Genomic DNA, 15,390 nt, shown 5'->3' on the forward strand with positions numbered 1-15,390 from the left:
CAGCAAGAAAGAAACTGGGAATTTATGATGTACATGCGATGTTACATCGGTCATGGTAAGATAGCTAAATAGTAAGCCATAAAATGTTTGACTGAACAAACTACAGTAATCTGACACGTCTCCAGATAAATGTAGATACCATCTTATTTTCTAACAGGCAATTTGATTCGGTCTTTGATACAACCCGCACTGTAATTGGTGTGACACGCGCACATGCATAACTCCCTCATTCACCGACCACATAGCCCTTCCAATCCCCAAGAGGAATTTTTGCTGAAAAATACTCAAGTTAAGATAAATTTTCGCATTTTATACGAGTCGTAAGTTTACCCATTTTACACAACACAACGCAACAGCATTACCTCACCGAAAATAGAAAGAGAAAAAACCTCTCTGACACGTTGAAAGTCTGATTTAATCAAATTGCACTTTAACTTGGTGCCACGCAGTCCTCAAAGAACATTTGAACAGTTTTCATACTTTTTGCCTGTAAAAATATCGGACTGAAATGAATGTCATCAAATAAAACTATTAAACTGCTACTGCAGAGACGTAAAAACCGTCCAGAAATGAAAGCTTCTTTTTTGTTTACTATCCTGGAAACAATAGCCTATAACTTATCAGCTCTAACTGAATTTACTCGCATATAAAAAACAAAAGTGTTAAGTTACCATTTGTTACTAAAGATAACAACCATCTCGTAGGAGTGGTGACGATTCGTCAGCTCTAATTGAATTTACTCCATTGTGAAAAACAAGAGTGTCAAATTACACTTTGTAACTAAAAAATAAAAATATCTCGTTATGTTTGCACGCAACAAGAACAAAACAATCGTTACCCGCACTTACTATTGTAAACGTTAGAACTGTATCAAATCTAAATAGTCTCGTCTCCTCTAAAAATGTCCTAAGAACTAGAAGCGACGATTCGTGACCTCTAATTGAATTTACTCCTTGTGAAAAACAAAAGTATCAAGTTACCTTTGCAACTAAAAATGAAAATATCCCGTGCCATTTGCATACTACTCACTCACGAACTGTTTCAAACCTCAAGGCTCATCTCGTTCATAACTAAAATCCTCAGCCTAACCTACAGAAAATGTCGAAGTAAACCCAATATATGAATACTTCCTCCTCTTTTAGAGAATAAATATGGCCGTTCTGAACTGTATCGGGATCAAATCTTCTCACATACCATTTACCTTTACAACAAGATTTGATTGGCTGTTTATAGTAGATCCAATCTGATTGGTGTGACATACATACATCTCTCACTCACTCACTCATCCATTGACCCGTCCATAACATACCGACGCGCCGACTAGGAGGTATTTTTTTACAAAAAAATAACTCAAAAATGGAGCAGAAATTCGGCAGAAATTGGATAATAAGGTGTTGTAATATGGATATCGAAATTGGTCTATTGACTTACTGACTCGTGGCTCATTTGACACCTTCCGAAACAGTTCCAAGGTTGTTTGGTTTCACGTCTCGAACAAGATGCGGAAAATAATTTCCAACAGAAAGCTGGAGAGCAGGTAAATAAGATGACTTTTTGAGCAGTAGTTGTATCGCTACTCAACCCTACTTAAGATAACAAGAGATACTAATTCAACAAATTCATAGCGGCTGAAGGTGAAATATGTTACCATGATTTATGAATTTTATTTACAACGTTTTATGTATTCTCTTTACAAAATGTAAATGTACCTCACCAATCTAAAGATTCCTCTAATACCGCCATGCACTGTACAGTTTTGTGAGAACACCCTGGGGATATAACGTTTTTAATGCTACTCGAGAAACGTAACCATAGATGGTGCCCTATGTGGTTGGTCGCTGGTTGAACATTCAAACACAATCGTTATCCTGGAGATCATGCAGAGTTCAACTGGTTTCAGGAAAATTTAATTCTGATTTATTTGCTTAAAATAACACGTTTATTACAAAGACACGTAAATTTGCCCCTTTTCAATAAGGTGATGTTCTTGTGTCTCTGTTAGTCTTCATATCCCACAACCAAAACTTCTGAAAACACTTTCCAAATATTTTGCTTTCCATTCGACTGTTTAACTTTTCTGCACCCTAATCTAGAGCACCATTACTACCGTTTTTGCAAGGATGGAAGGGTTTCCATTTTAACAACTCTTACTTCAGGACCTTACAAGTTAAAAATCCAATATAATTTAATTTTGGTTTCGATTTGACAGTAGAACCCCGCTACTGATCTTGAACAAAGGCAATTTGTACTAAATTAAAACATTCCCCATGAAAACACAGCGTTATTTGCTTCAAAACTTATTTACCAACAACTCGCTTGTACTCGTACTAGTGTAGTTACACCTATCTTCGTTGACGCAACGGAAGAATTTCAGTTTCTCTCCAATCGAAAAGCAGCACAATTACCCCCCCCCCTACCCCCCGCCAAATTACCCCAATTACATTAGCTTGCTGTCATGGGACAAAGCCCCGTTGCCTAGTGAAATTCATCTCAAACACCGCGGACTCAGTCAATTACCTTACGGAATCTTGACGACTCCATAATATTTTCTCCTTACCACACCTTTCTGTTTCCCTGGGAATTAAGAACGGGAGTACCCGAAGGGGGAGAGAAATTAACAAGACCTCCGTGGAATGTTCAAGCGAATAGCGGTACGCATGCAGTGACGACGAAATGGAAGATGTTTCACGATGTTCAAATCATGTCGCTTCCTTAATTTTATTTGAGGAAGTGGACTTGTTAATCCTTGCATTTCGTTGGCCAACAAAATTGTTGAACAACGATGCAAGTGGTTGTCACGTTATTTCTGGAGACTTTTCTCTCTGATTGAGAAACAAACCTACGAACCTTTTGATCCAATTCTGCAAGCATTTAAAGGATTTCATTTCTATAGAATGTTCTTGCTCAATGAGAAACAAGCCGATGATCATATTCCCGAACTAATTCTGTAAGCATTTCAGCCTCCAAAACGGTTAAATCTCCGTCGCAATATATGATTCCATCCAGACTCTATCTGTCCCTTTAACAGGATAACCCCTCAAGATTACCCAAAATATAGCTAAATTTACAAAAGCTTTCCGCGCTGGTCTCCTCTGCTATTTACGTTCTGGGAAGATACCCTCTCCTTTTAGATAATCTACTTGACTTAGCGACATCATGTCCCTCATTCACTGACCATGAACTTCGTGCATGTGTTCAGCGAACCTGTAAAACAGATAGAGGCAAAGTGAAAAAGTAACCAAATTGCTGCCGGTTTAATGTTCCTACGCTAATGCCAGGTAATACTGAACGGATTGCGGTGCTCGTACGATCCACTGTGTACGGTTTCATATATGGGTTATTTACCAACCGTGAGTTCAAAATGGCTCGGTATTGGCCAAGTTCTTTTCTGGGGGCTTTATGGACGGAGACACAGTCGAGTTCCATAAATACGAAAAAAAAAAAAAAAAAAGAAAAAAGAATTTGGCCAATATCCAGCCATCTTGACTGAACAGGCCTGGTCAATAAAGGATTTAGTGCATGGGAAAAGAACACTATTTTCCTACGGGTAATCTCGAGTGGGCAAGACAGCGTCATCTTGCCCGCTCGGGTAGGCAATCACACGGCAGTACTCGGTTCATCTTGCCCGCTCACGGAGCTAGCCAAATAATAATGTAATTTACTTCTAATTGTTCTAACTAAACAAAACTTTTCTAACTGGTGGTCTTTAACCTCAGTTTCGCGGCCTTTTGTTCCTAACCCTGACAACAAAAAATGTGTTCTACCTTTTGGCGCACTCAGATGCCACGTCCCGTTTGCAAGATTCCGTGTATGCAAGTTTGTAAAGAACCTGTTTTTGGAAGAACAAACACAGCTCGTTTAAGTCACAAATTTTTTATCCATTGAAGACAGTAGACTACGAGTAATCCCTCTTTCGCTTAGTCCGTCGTGCCTGACGCGACGCGAAAGAAAACCGCGAGAAAAAAATGGCCGAGCGAAATCCTGGGGGCGAGGAGCGCTCCTCGCCTCCTGGATTTCGCGCGGCCATTTTTTTCTCGCGGTTTTCTTTCGCGTTAAGCACGACGGACTAAGCGAAAGAGGGACTACTCGTAGTCTAGGAAGACAGTGGACTGGCTGCCGAAAGCTAATATTTGTTTTAAAATGATTTTTACAAGAGAACGCTTTTTCAATTTTGTTACAGCTCGTTTAATTTACTACATGGTAGTCTTTTTGTTTTTCACCACGCCTCGGTAAAAGTAAGTAAAAGTAAAAGCTAAGTAAAAGCTAAGTAAAAGCTAAGTAAAAGTAAAGGCGCATGTCTTAAAACAAGATTGTAATCCATACGACGTTCTCAAACGAATCAAAGAGCTATTCCCGAGCAGAATTCTCAATGACAACATACAACTGAACTAGTACAAGCAAAAAAATTGGGCGGTGGCCTCATGGTTAGTGCGCTTGTCTCCGGATCGAGCGGTCCGGGTCCAAGCCCTGGCCGGGGACATTACCTCTCTCCACCCAGGTGGGTATCGGCGAACTTAATGCTGGGGGTAACCCTGCGATGGACTAGCATCCCATCCAGGGGGGAGTAGAGATACTCCTAGTCGCTTCATGCTACAGAAACCGGGATAAGCTCCGGCCTGATAGGCCACTTGGCTCGTATGCAGACTTTACTTTTACCTTTACTTGGAAAAAATTTCGGACGTTTAATTTCGGACACTTTTTATCTCATTTCGGGCAAATTTCGGACACTTTGTTGAAACATAGCTTAAGTAAATTTAAGCCACCAAACGCGATTTAGACTGAGACAAAATCTGTGAGAATGATAGTCTCATAGTCTTACTGCTCCCTCAAGGTTTTTTGAGACACACCGACGAGAAAACAACACAAATTCTATCAAGCTGTTACGTATCTCAAGCGTATCTCAAGAGTTCGTTCCATAAAGAAAAGTAAGAGCTTTGGAGCTACTTCACAGTTTCATTTTGTGCATGCTGTAAATATTCCGGACGCTTAAACATTTCAGATGGTTTTTTTAATTTTCTGACACTTTTTTGTCCGAAATTAGAATTGTTCGAAATTTTTTGTCAGTAATGCACGCCGTGCAATTGTGACGCAAAATCGCCCCATAAAGCATTCCTGGATGTGTCATCAGCGAGATCAATCATACTACAACATAGCTACTACAGCAGCGCTATCAAACTCAGTATAACTAAGCGTGCAGCAAAATCCACTGATGCACACTCATAGCTTACATTGTTATTCTCACGTCGCACAACTGACATTTAATCAACAACTAAACGACTGAGCGTCAGTTTCCATGCTCCCCTCTACTTACCAAGAACACCAGCAAGTGAACAAGCAGTGTATAGAAAAACGCGATCGTTCTGGCAACTTTGTTTGACATGATGAAGCGACCCTGACAAAGTAAGGAAACTATTCATGTGTTTTGTTTCTAGGAAGTCAAAGTACATGACGCTAAGTTTTCTCAAGGACAACTTCCAAATGTTTGAATTTGGTTGGACTAGGGCCTTCAGGTTTCTTGGACGGCCACCCTTCCTTTCTGCAGAAAAATATGACTTAAAGGAACTATGTCAGGGTTTGCTCATCTTTTAAAAGCGTAGCCTAAATTTTTCAAGTTCGTCATTTGTAGTCCGTGTCAATCTCCTCCATCCTTAGCCATCCCTGTTCCTTTATGGTTTATTATTATTATCTCTTTGGTGTTTTTCTATCTTAGTATAAACTACTATTTTAGGGTTTCCTTCAATTTGAAGGTAATTTTGAACGTGGCCGAAATAATTCAAAATACCGTGAGCTCCTTTAGAGAACCGAAAGTTAACTTCTCTTCTCCTCCCCCAACCTGTCCATCACTGGAGCCGGAAAAGGGTCCACAGTAATTCATGCCCCTTCAAATTTCCCCCTCCTCTCTCTTTTCTCGAGCAATAAGGGGTGGGGGGGGGGGGGGACCTTCTGCAGTTCCCTTCTCTGTACCCTTCCTTCAAGGTCTTGAAATTAAAAATTAAAAATAATTTGCAAAAAGTTTCTTCCACTTACCAGGTTAAGAGTTACTTTTTCATGTGGACTGAGCCCGAGATATCGTTGTTGTTTCTCCTAAACAAAATTTGACAATTAAGGGTAACCAGCTCAAAGACCAACAAACAAAGTGATTCATCAAATACATAAACAAAGTGCGAGGGGAGAACATGTAAAAAAAAGAGATTTATTTGACGACATTTTAAGTGCATGTTGGTAAGTTGCCCCTTAGCACACTGCATGACATTTGTATCGTTTTTCAACACGATCACGCGGATTTTAAAATGCTTTTTCAGCCTTTCCTTGCAACACCTTAGTTTGCTGTAAAACTGCTAAATCTCTTCCTGTAGTGATTAAATATGCGGTATCGGCGATCATGTGTCAGCTTCCTAAATTGAACTGTAGTAAGAGACACATTCATGTCATTTACGTCTTAACATCTTTCTCCCGCAGTTCACAACTAAGATCTTTCATATCACTTGCATTCTTCACCATCTACGGGTATATTACGAACTCAAAACGAGACCAGCTCCCAGTTGGCTTGATAGCTCAGTTGGTAGAGCACTGCACCAGTATAGGAGAGATCATGGATTCAAATCCCGCTCAATCCTAATTTTTATTCCGGGCTTTTTTATTCCCACATAACTGCGATAATCATTTATGTCTTTATAGGAAAATAAACAGTTATGTGTTCAACCCGCCGTACGAGTCCCTTGTGGAACTAAGACACCACTTACCCTCTGATTGAAAGCCGAAAAGGGATCCAACCTTTGTTCATATTGTGACGAGTATCTGCTGACTGCAGCTTCTTCGTCCCGACCCCCAGCACCCTAAGTTAAAATGACAAACACTTAGAAACTTAAAAACTATTTCTCTTTTCTAGCTCAGTTCCACACACAAAAAAATCATTTCTAGATATTATCGTGACCCATAGATAACTGTTCAATTTGTTAAGAAACACTCAAAACATGTTAAAACTCGTTAGGAAGTGACAATGAGAATCAACGGCGCAGATGGACACAGGTGACAACATGGTCAAACTTACAAGTGCAAAGTGCAAGTGCAATTTTCTAACGTACAAATTGAGGGAGAAGTTTATCTTTAATGCCCACACAAGACATTGATAACTACTTATCAAACGAAAGTGAGGTCTTTACGGGAAAATCTCAGACCGAGACCTTGGCGTACTTTTTGCTTTGGTTTTGCGGGGCCGTAATCGGCCCGTGGGCGTTACGGGGGAATAATACCCTAGAATTAGTCAATCAGAGCGCTCGTTATATCGGCTACAAACACAAGCAATATAATAATTCCCTTATCTGACTGTTAGCAGATCTCTCATAAGTTGGTGTGTAATTTTTTTGGCTCGTGCCATTTTTCAGATTTCATTCGATTTTAACACAAAGAAATTTCTAAACAGCTGACAAAACGTTACCTTAGTTGGGTAGCTCTGGAGAAACTTGATTTTCTCGTATAATTTCACGTTATCCGACCGCAAAGTGTCCACCTCGTTTTGTAACACACTGATCTGTTGCTGGTTATGGCGTAGTTGCTGAAAAACCAAACAGCAAGATCTGTCTTCAAGTGAAGTTAAAACTAAATTTTCTGCATTTTTTCCATTTGCTGAGCTTCATAATGAGCTCCAAAAAATCATGCAGGGAGCTCTACTTGAGAGTGTATTTTCAGCCGAACATGCAAGTGAAAAAACAACTGAAGGCTATTCGTCAGCAGGGCAAGTAACTGTTCGCGCTTTCCACAACTTTGTTTCCCGCGTATGCCAGCTGTAGTCTCTCCACAGACGTTTTTTTTTTTTGCTTTCCCCAGGGCCATCGCCTTGCGTTTTTGCTTTTTCAAATCCCCTGCGATTAATGCTTTTGCTTGCGATCTCAACGGACACAGGACACAATAGAGCGTCTGTGTACAGATTATGCCAGCCGCGGTTTTCCCCACAGCTTCAATATTTCCCCGCGTTTTCTAAGGGTCCAACATTTTCGCGCGCCTGTCACAGGTTAGAAGCTTTCCCGCGCCTACCATTGGTTACACAGTTTTGCATGTAGTTCTGATTGGCCATTCGAAATATTACGGTCAACCGTGGGTAGCTCTTGGCTTAAGTTCCTGGCAATCGAGCGAAACCATGTTAACAGGGGCGTTTTCGAGTTACTTCCGAAACCAAACACGCAGATTTGCAGAACTGTGAAATTGGTGCAACGAAACTCGTGGAAACGTTCCCGCAACCTATCAGGCGCTAGCAACAACAAAAAACAACAATATATTCATTTACACGAGCTTACTACTCACCGCTTCTAACTCCATATTTCTGATTTTAAATCTTTCTCTCTGGCTTGCTACGATGGGAAGAATAGATTCCATTGCGACGTTCTCCCCTGATAAACCAACTGTGACAAAAAAAAAATTGTAGATAAACACATTACCAAAATAGCGCTGCTATTAATCTGTATCATCAAATGGGTCAATTCGGTTCCCTTATAAGCGCCTAATTAACGCGACAGCAGTTGGCTTCAAAGGTGGATGGGACAATGTTAACAGCATTATTTGCTTTGCTTGTGTAGAGGCGCGGTGGCCTCAGGGTTAGTGCTCTCCCCTCGGGGACCAGCGGTCGACAAGGTTCGAGCCCTGGCCGCGGGTCGATGCGTTGTGTCATTGGGCAAGACAGTTTACTCTCACAGTGCGTCTCTCCAACCAGGTGTATAAATGGGTACCGATGAATTTAATGCTGGGGGTAACCCTGCAATGGACTAGCGTCCCATTCAGGGGGGAGCAGAAATACTCCTAGTCGCTTCATACTATAAAAACTGGGAGAAGCTCCGGCTGTAAGGACCACTGGCCTGACGCAGACATTTCTATAGCACCAGATCAATTATAACCTCTGTTGTACTTGTATTGCATAAGTATCCTAAATGACCAACAGTAAAAATTAAATAGTACCTGATGGTGCAACGGCTTGTTGTACTGCATTGGAAACAAGTTCTTTCTCTGAAGGAGGCCCTGCCTCACCCTGTGATAAATAAAACGGCACGACAATAAACCTAACTTGTATTGTGGTTGCTAACTTGGTTGAGGGCGGGGTAGGTACCGTGCAAGTTAACTCTATTATAAAAGGAAAAAAACACGTGGGATGTCAGATTCGAGAGAGTGCACTGAAAAATACTGGACCGGCAACGAAATCTCCAAGACCTTTAAGTAATGATCCAGATAAGAACTGTAGCATTTTCTATTGTTCTGCGCCAATACGCTTTCCCCACATTGAAATGGTTTTGTTTTCATACAGAGAATGTGTCAACCGATGGTAAACAGGTTTATGAAATAAAATGTATTTAAACTGATTTTGAAAGGTAGTTTCCTTTGTGTTAGAACATTCCAGCTAATCACAACAGTCATAAACAAAGACACTAAAAGCTTCCAATTTTCCAATGTTCCCCACACAGATTACTGTTGTATTTAGACTCAGAAGAAATTTTGTTGAAAGGAAGATAGTTGATCAATTACAGATAAATATATATATACAGCTACCTGAAGTTTTGGTAGAGTTTGTTGATTGAGCCAATCAGAAGTATGATACAGTAGTAAAGTTGCGCAAAAGTTAGCACCATTTTGTATTCCTTGCCGCGTGGTGCTATCCTTCTTATATGGACCGTTACGTAAAGAAAAACTGGTGGCCAGAGCATTGCGTGGACATCAAACGCAGACGAGTCCGACGGCTGAGCCATATACTGAGAATGGATTGCCCTGCGTTGGGCAACATATGGCAAAAAGTAGCCTGGTCGGACAAAACCACTTAGCGCCGAACTGTCAAGGCCGAGCTCAGTGAGATAAAATTCACATGGGGCGAGGCCTAACATGCTGCTCAAAATAGGGATAAATGGAGAGGGATTGTTGTTGCCTCATTTTCCAAACGGAGCGAAGAGGATGAAGTAAGTAAGTAATGGAACAATTTGGTTGATTTAAGTACTGGCTGGCCCTCTTATCTCATTGAGTCCCATGATAAATTTCTTAATTCTCATTACCTATCTGTGACAAAGTATTGCTATCGTAAGAGAATTTAAGAGAGAATTACTTATGACGAGAGTTTAAACGGAGTCTTAAAAACTTCTTTTACCTCTCCCTGACCACGGAATGCAGATGGCAGAGCGTTCACACTCAGAAGATCTGTTTCCAGTTGAGTAATAAGTTCCTTCTGTTCTTTTACTGTGTTTACTGCCTCATTGTACTGTGAATGAAGCTCTGAATAACGACCTGGGGAACAAAAGAATATCAAAGGAAACCATGAGCCAAGTTCACCAAGGGAGTGTTTACGTGATACCAGGGCGACTCAGGTTCCCTCTCGTGGCTCTGCTTTGGTTTTCATGATACCAACAGAAACGAGTCAGTGACCCGTGCGAGTTCGTCCCCGAGAGTATTTCACTCCGGTACGAAATCTTGCAACAGTGTTATGTAAACGACCACTCGTTTCGGTGTGACATCAGTCTCGTGGGAGACTGGAACCGGATGGCGAATGCGTAGTTCTTATAATGCAATCCAAGATGACGTCGCGTACGCCACATTAGGCATGTGATAAAGAAAACGTGTCCCTTCATGTATACGCGACACGAAATTAAGTACTCATCCAAGTATGTAACCTACGTCGGTGCGAGTTTCTCTTACACTGAGGGCGTGAGGGCGGGAGAAGGGGTGGAGGGGGGGGGGGGGGGTGTAATGGTTTGTTAATGGCCCCTTTCACGGTTAACTCGTTTGCATTACAATATAATCCAGGCAATTTGAGGCAATTCTGCTGTTCTGCCTGAAATTGCCTCAGCATGCATTGTAATGCAAATGAGAAGAGTTAACCATAGCCTGTGAACAGGCTCCCGGTTGTTAATGGGTTTAGTGTGAGCTAGCCGTGTGATCTAGGGCGAGCAGGGAGAGCCGATAGCGGAATGGTAACGAGGGGGAGTGCATGTTTTCACTCGCTTCACTCGCGGAATTCTTTTCTTTTCGCTTAAACGGCTCACCTCGCTGGGAGCCTGTTCGTAAGCTAACCATGAAAGGGGCTATTGCGTGAATGTACTCGTTCTACCCACCTGTTAAGTCGACATTTTCCACTTTTAAACTTGTATTTTCAGATTGAAGCCCTGAAAAAGAGCACAGCATGAAATTAAATTAAAATCATCCGTGACTCAATTTTGTGCATGCCCAAGTCCGCTGCCTTCAAGACCAGCATATATAAAAACTTACGCGGAAAACCTATCGAGTGTCTCGCTTCATTTCTTGGTACGTTAAGTAAAATAAGTATCAACATTTATTACTTCTAAACTTCAGGCACATTGTGCCCAGAGCCCACGCTTCCCTTGAGCAGCGTTCCCGACCACTGGTCAAGAACTGTAACTTTTGGGCTGAAAAACACCGCTGGTCACACCGGAGACTTCGTTGGAAAGATTATTCCAGAGTTCCACAGTATCTACAGCCACTTTTGAATACAGTGTTCAAAGACTTGAAAGCAGGTTTTCTTTGCTAGTTTCAAACGATGATGAACAATTGACTAATATTACAGGGCACATTATAAGAGAATTTACTTTACGAAAATAAAGATGGATTTCAGTCATAATCATATTTTAGGATAACTACAGAATTTCTCGCGCGCTCACTGGCTAATTTTAATTGTTAATAAGCGGACAGACACATGAATTCATAATTTATGCGATGCGTCAACGAGCGAGGGCGGGCAATCTATCAATTTGTTATCGTGAAAAACAAATTGACGTCAGTTTTAATGCGTCTGTCCTGTTATTGACAACGAATTTCGTCATAACATTATCAAGTAGTCTGCGGATCCACTCGGCTATCCCCTCGTGGATCCAGAGCTACTTTAACAATGTTATGCCGAAATTCATGATCAATAACAGGACAGACGCACGAGAAACTGACGTCAATTTGTTAAATAGACAACTGACTCGGAAGTAGTTTCACTCTTAGTATTATTATACCCTGCGTTGCAGGCGAAAACGGGGAAGGGGTAGGGGGCCAAAACTCCCCCTACACCATTAAAGATTGATGGGTATTTTCACCCGGATCTGGAAGTTGCCTACAAGTTAAATTTGCTTGATCCTCAGATGGGCGGGGTGAATAGGGGCAAGCAGACTACCAATCCGTGCCATTTTTTCACAAGTCCGCCAATATTTGCGTTCAAATCCGGAATCACATTGTTTGCAAACTTACTGTGGTGTGATTAACAGTCATAGTTTGCAGGTGTTTGTTTTTGCCTTTTCCCGTGGGGTCGTGATCTCCTTCATATCTGTCCTATAGGTATGGGCGGCATCAGAATGCGTGATTTTTGAGCGGTGGCTTAGGCTGAAATAGGGTACACCTTTTGTTTAAAATCAACAACAGATCAACGATCCGTGATATTTTCGAAATCTCCGAAACCACTCAATTTATCACACAAGTCCTCAATCCGTGCACATTTTTAAGACCAAATCTGTCGATGCGCAAATCTATTCACCAGACGAGCCCAAACTCAAGCTAGCGTGAAGCATGTAAAGCGTGACCCGTTAGTAAGATGAGATGAAAATTTGTTCGATCACCGCTGACGCTGTCTGATAAATCACCTCAAATTATTCAGATTCAACTTAATCAGTTCAACTTATTCCGAGTTTCTTCCTAAGGGCTGAAAATCTCGCTTTTGTAACGAAAGAGCCATGTCTGTGGTCGAGAAAAACTGGCAAACAACAAAGCCGACTATCAGAGAAAGAAGCATGCACATGTTCAATAATGATCTCTTCAGCGATGTCAAGTTTGTTGTGCGAGGAGGGCGCAATGGCGAAAGTGAAAGTAAACAAGTGATTCCTGCTCACAAGTTTGTGTTGTCGATTAGCAGTCCTGTGTTTGAAGCCATGTTTTACGGTGAGCTGGCGGAGACTACAGACTCTATTGAACTGCCTGACTGTGATTACGACAGTCTGTTGGAGTTGTTTCGTTACATGTACAGCGATGAAGTGATCTTGAGCGGAAGTAATGTGATGGGAGTGTTGTATTTGGCGAAGAAATACATGGTGCCTTCACTGGCTGTTAAATGCACCGAATATCTGCAAGAAAACTTAGATCCATCAAATGTTTTCAGCATCCTGCCCTCTGCTCAGAAATACGAAGAGAAAAACCTGGTGGATCGATGCTGGAAAGTGATCGATAAACAGACAGAAGAGGCTGTGAAATCAGATGGATTTGCGACAATCGAGAGATCCTTACTTGAAGCAGTTGTTGTAAGAGACACTCTGAGCATAAAAGAGGTAAATTTGTTCAAAGCAGTCAATCTGTGGGCAGCAAATGAATGTGAGAGACAGGGCCTAACAACCGATGGCGAAATCAAAAGAAGAATTCTTGGGGAATCGATCGTAAAAGGAATACGCTTTCCAGTGATGAAAGAAATTGAATTCGCCACTGCTGTCATTGATAGTAGAATTTTGACACCAGAGGAAGTCGTCGTCTTTTTCAAATATTACAATTCAGCATTAAATTCTCCTTTGGAATTTTTAGAGTCTGTGAGATCTGGTCTCCACGATGATAACATTTACCGCTGTGGTAGATTCAGTAGATTGCCATCTGTAAGAGAAATTTCCTGGAAGTATGGATCAGGGAGAGCAGACGGTATTGATTTTACTGTGGATAAAGACATCATGCTGCATGGACTGTGTTTGTTTGGAAGTGAGAATAATCACTACTCAGTGACCTTGACTTTAAAGCAAACCGGCAATAAGTCAACCCTAGCGTCCAAAACAGGAACATTTCCTTCCAAGCTGCTGCAGCACGCAAACGGAAACTATTACGGATTTGAAATTTTGTTTGATTCTACAGTTGAATGCAAAAAGAACACTCGATACGAAATCGCAGCTAATATATCTAGGCCTGCGTCTTGGAGAGGACTTGAAGGCGCCAGCTCTGTTGTTTGCTCTAGTGTGAAATTTACATTCACGGTAAACGCAAACAGTATTCATAGTAATGGAACTTCTGTTATAACTGGACAATTTCCTGAAATATTGTTTTCTGTGCTCTCCTAATTCCGCGTAGATTTAAAATAACTCCCTTCTGCAATAACTTGAGTAATGGACGTTGTCCAAGGAAAACTGCGAGTGAAATTTTCAGTTTTTTTTGCGATAATTCTACAGTTACTACATGCCGTGTTTCCTTCAAAACTGATCAGCTTCAGGAACATGATTGAAAACGATGTTAACTGACTGGTTTTCAAATTCATTATAATATCCTTTTAAATAATACTGATGAAGTTCTTATTTTAGTAAATTCGCCAATTTCTAGCCAAGAGTAAAAATATTTTTTCTGCACATCAATTTCTCGATCAGTTTAGTTTTTGCATGGAGTTGAAGTAGTGGCAAGGTTAATAACCAATGTAATAACTAATTAGCGTCTAAGGTAGAAGTCCTTTGGACTGAAATATTAGCTAATAATACTGATGTAATTTTCATCCGATTTAGGTGTCTGCCTGGATCATACCAGTGAAGGGTTTTTATTCAGGCGTTACAAGTCTTCCCTTCATGGGATCGATGAGGCAATTACACCTGTCGAGTACTTGAAAATGGATTGAAGTTTGATATAATTTAAGGCAAGTGATCGACATTTCCATGGAACAGATAGACAAAGCAACTAAATAACCAAAAATCCATAAAACATGAGTTTTGCGCGAACAAGATGTGAAGATGTGATATATAAAAACTAATAGCAACGTAACTAAGGTCCCAGAAGTAGTTTCGAATAAATTTTACTAGTGGGACATATGTTCCAGTAAAACACAAGGGTCTATGTAATAAAATGTGATTTTATAACGTTTGTATGTTGAGGTGACAAGCCATACTGATTGCGTTATCTGCTTTTTTCCTGACAGTGAAAATCACTCGCTGACCTCATAGTCTCTGTACAACAAGCTCTGTGCTCGAGCACATAAATAGGAAACGCATTACTGTTGTTATCTCAAAATAACATGGTAAGTTACACTTGAAAAAAGCTAACGCAGTTGACAGAGGTAGAGCCAAGAAAAGAAATAAAATAAATACAATACTAACATAACGACCAAGGCCAACCTAAGAAACAGACCATTAGAAAAGCGATCGGGTGGGGGTTGGGACTTTTTCAGCTTGCAGTAATTTTTTTCACGTTCACTAACTCTGCAGGATTTCTTTTTTGTTTTCGGGGGCAAGTCCCTGCACGAATTTTTTTTTTCGGGGGGGGGGGGGGGAGGGGGAATGGGGGTGGAAATTGGAGGGGAATATTGTACTACCGCAATCTTAAACTTGACATTCACCACAATCTCAATGCCTGGAACAGGCTCCAAGTTCAAACAATTTTTTTTAACTTTCAAAATAATACTCGGGGGAAACATAACCA

At 40.9% G+C, this 15,390-nt stretch overlaps 1 protein-coding gene and 1 pseudogene across 2 annotated transcripts in view; one reads left to right on the forward strand and one right to left on the reverse strand.

Annotated features, from left to right (window-relative positions):
- Positions 1–1,629: 1,629 nt before the first annotated feature.
- LOC110066941 (protein CASP-like) overlaps positions 1,630–15,390 on the reverse strand; it is a 33,841-nt gene continuing 20,080 nt past the window's right edge. For both annotated transcript variants that reach the window (XM_089280081.1, XM_089280082.1), the window contains 10 exons: positions 11,082–11,132; positions 10,121–10,257; positions 8,950–9,019; positions 8,302–8,399; positions 7,439–7,555; positions 6,744–6,836; positions 6,028–6,084; positions 5,312–5,392; positions 3,765–3,829; positions 1,630–3,204 (listed from right to left, as the gene is read on the reverse strand). In XM_089280081.1, coding sequence (XP_089136207.1) covers positions 3,168–3,204; positions 3,765–3,829; positions 5,312–5,392; positions 6,028–6,084; positions 6,744–6,836; positions 7,439–7,555; positions 8,302–8,399; positions 8,950–9,019; positions 10,121–10,257; positions 11,082–11,132 — 806 coding nt within the window. In that variant the 3' untranslated portion in view covers positions 1,630–3,167. The remainder of the gene's footprint in view (positions 3,205–3,764; positions 3,830–5,311; positions 5,393–6,027; positions 6,085–6,743; positions 6,837–7,438; positions 7,556–8,301; positions 8,400–8,949; positions 9,020–10,120; positions 10,258–11,081; positions 11,133–15,390) is intronic.
- Positions 12,666–14,833, forward strand: LOC110066988 (BTB/POZ domain-containing protein 6 pseudogene; annotated as a pseudogene).

Source organism: Orbicella faveolata, unplaced genomic scaffold (assembly GCF_042242905.1).
Source record: "Orbicella faveolata isolate gen_17 unplaced genomic scaffold, um_ofav_v1 contig_47, whole genome shotgun sequence".
In the NCBI taxonomy this organism is placed as follows: domain Eukaryota; kingdom Metazoa; phylum Cnidaria; class Anthozoa; order Scleractinia; family Merulinidae; genus Orbicella; species Orbicella faveolata.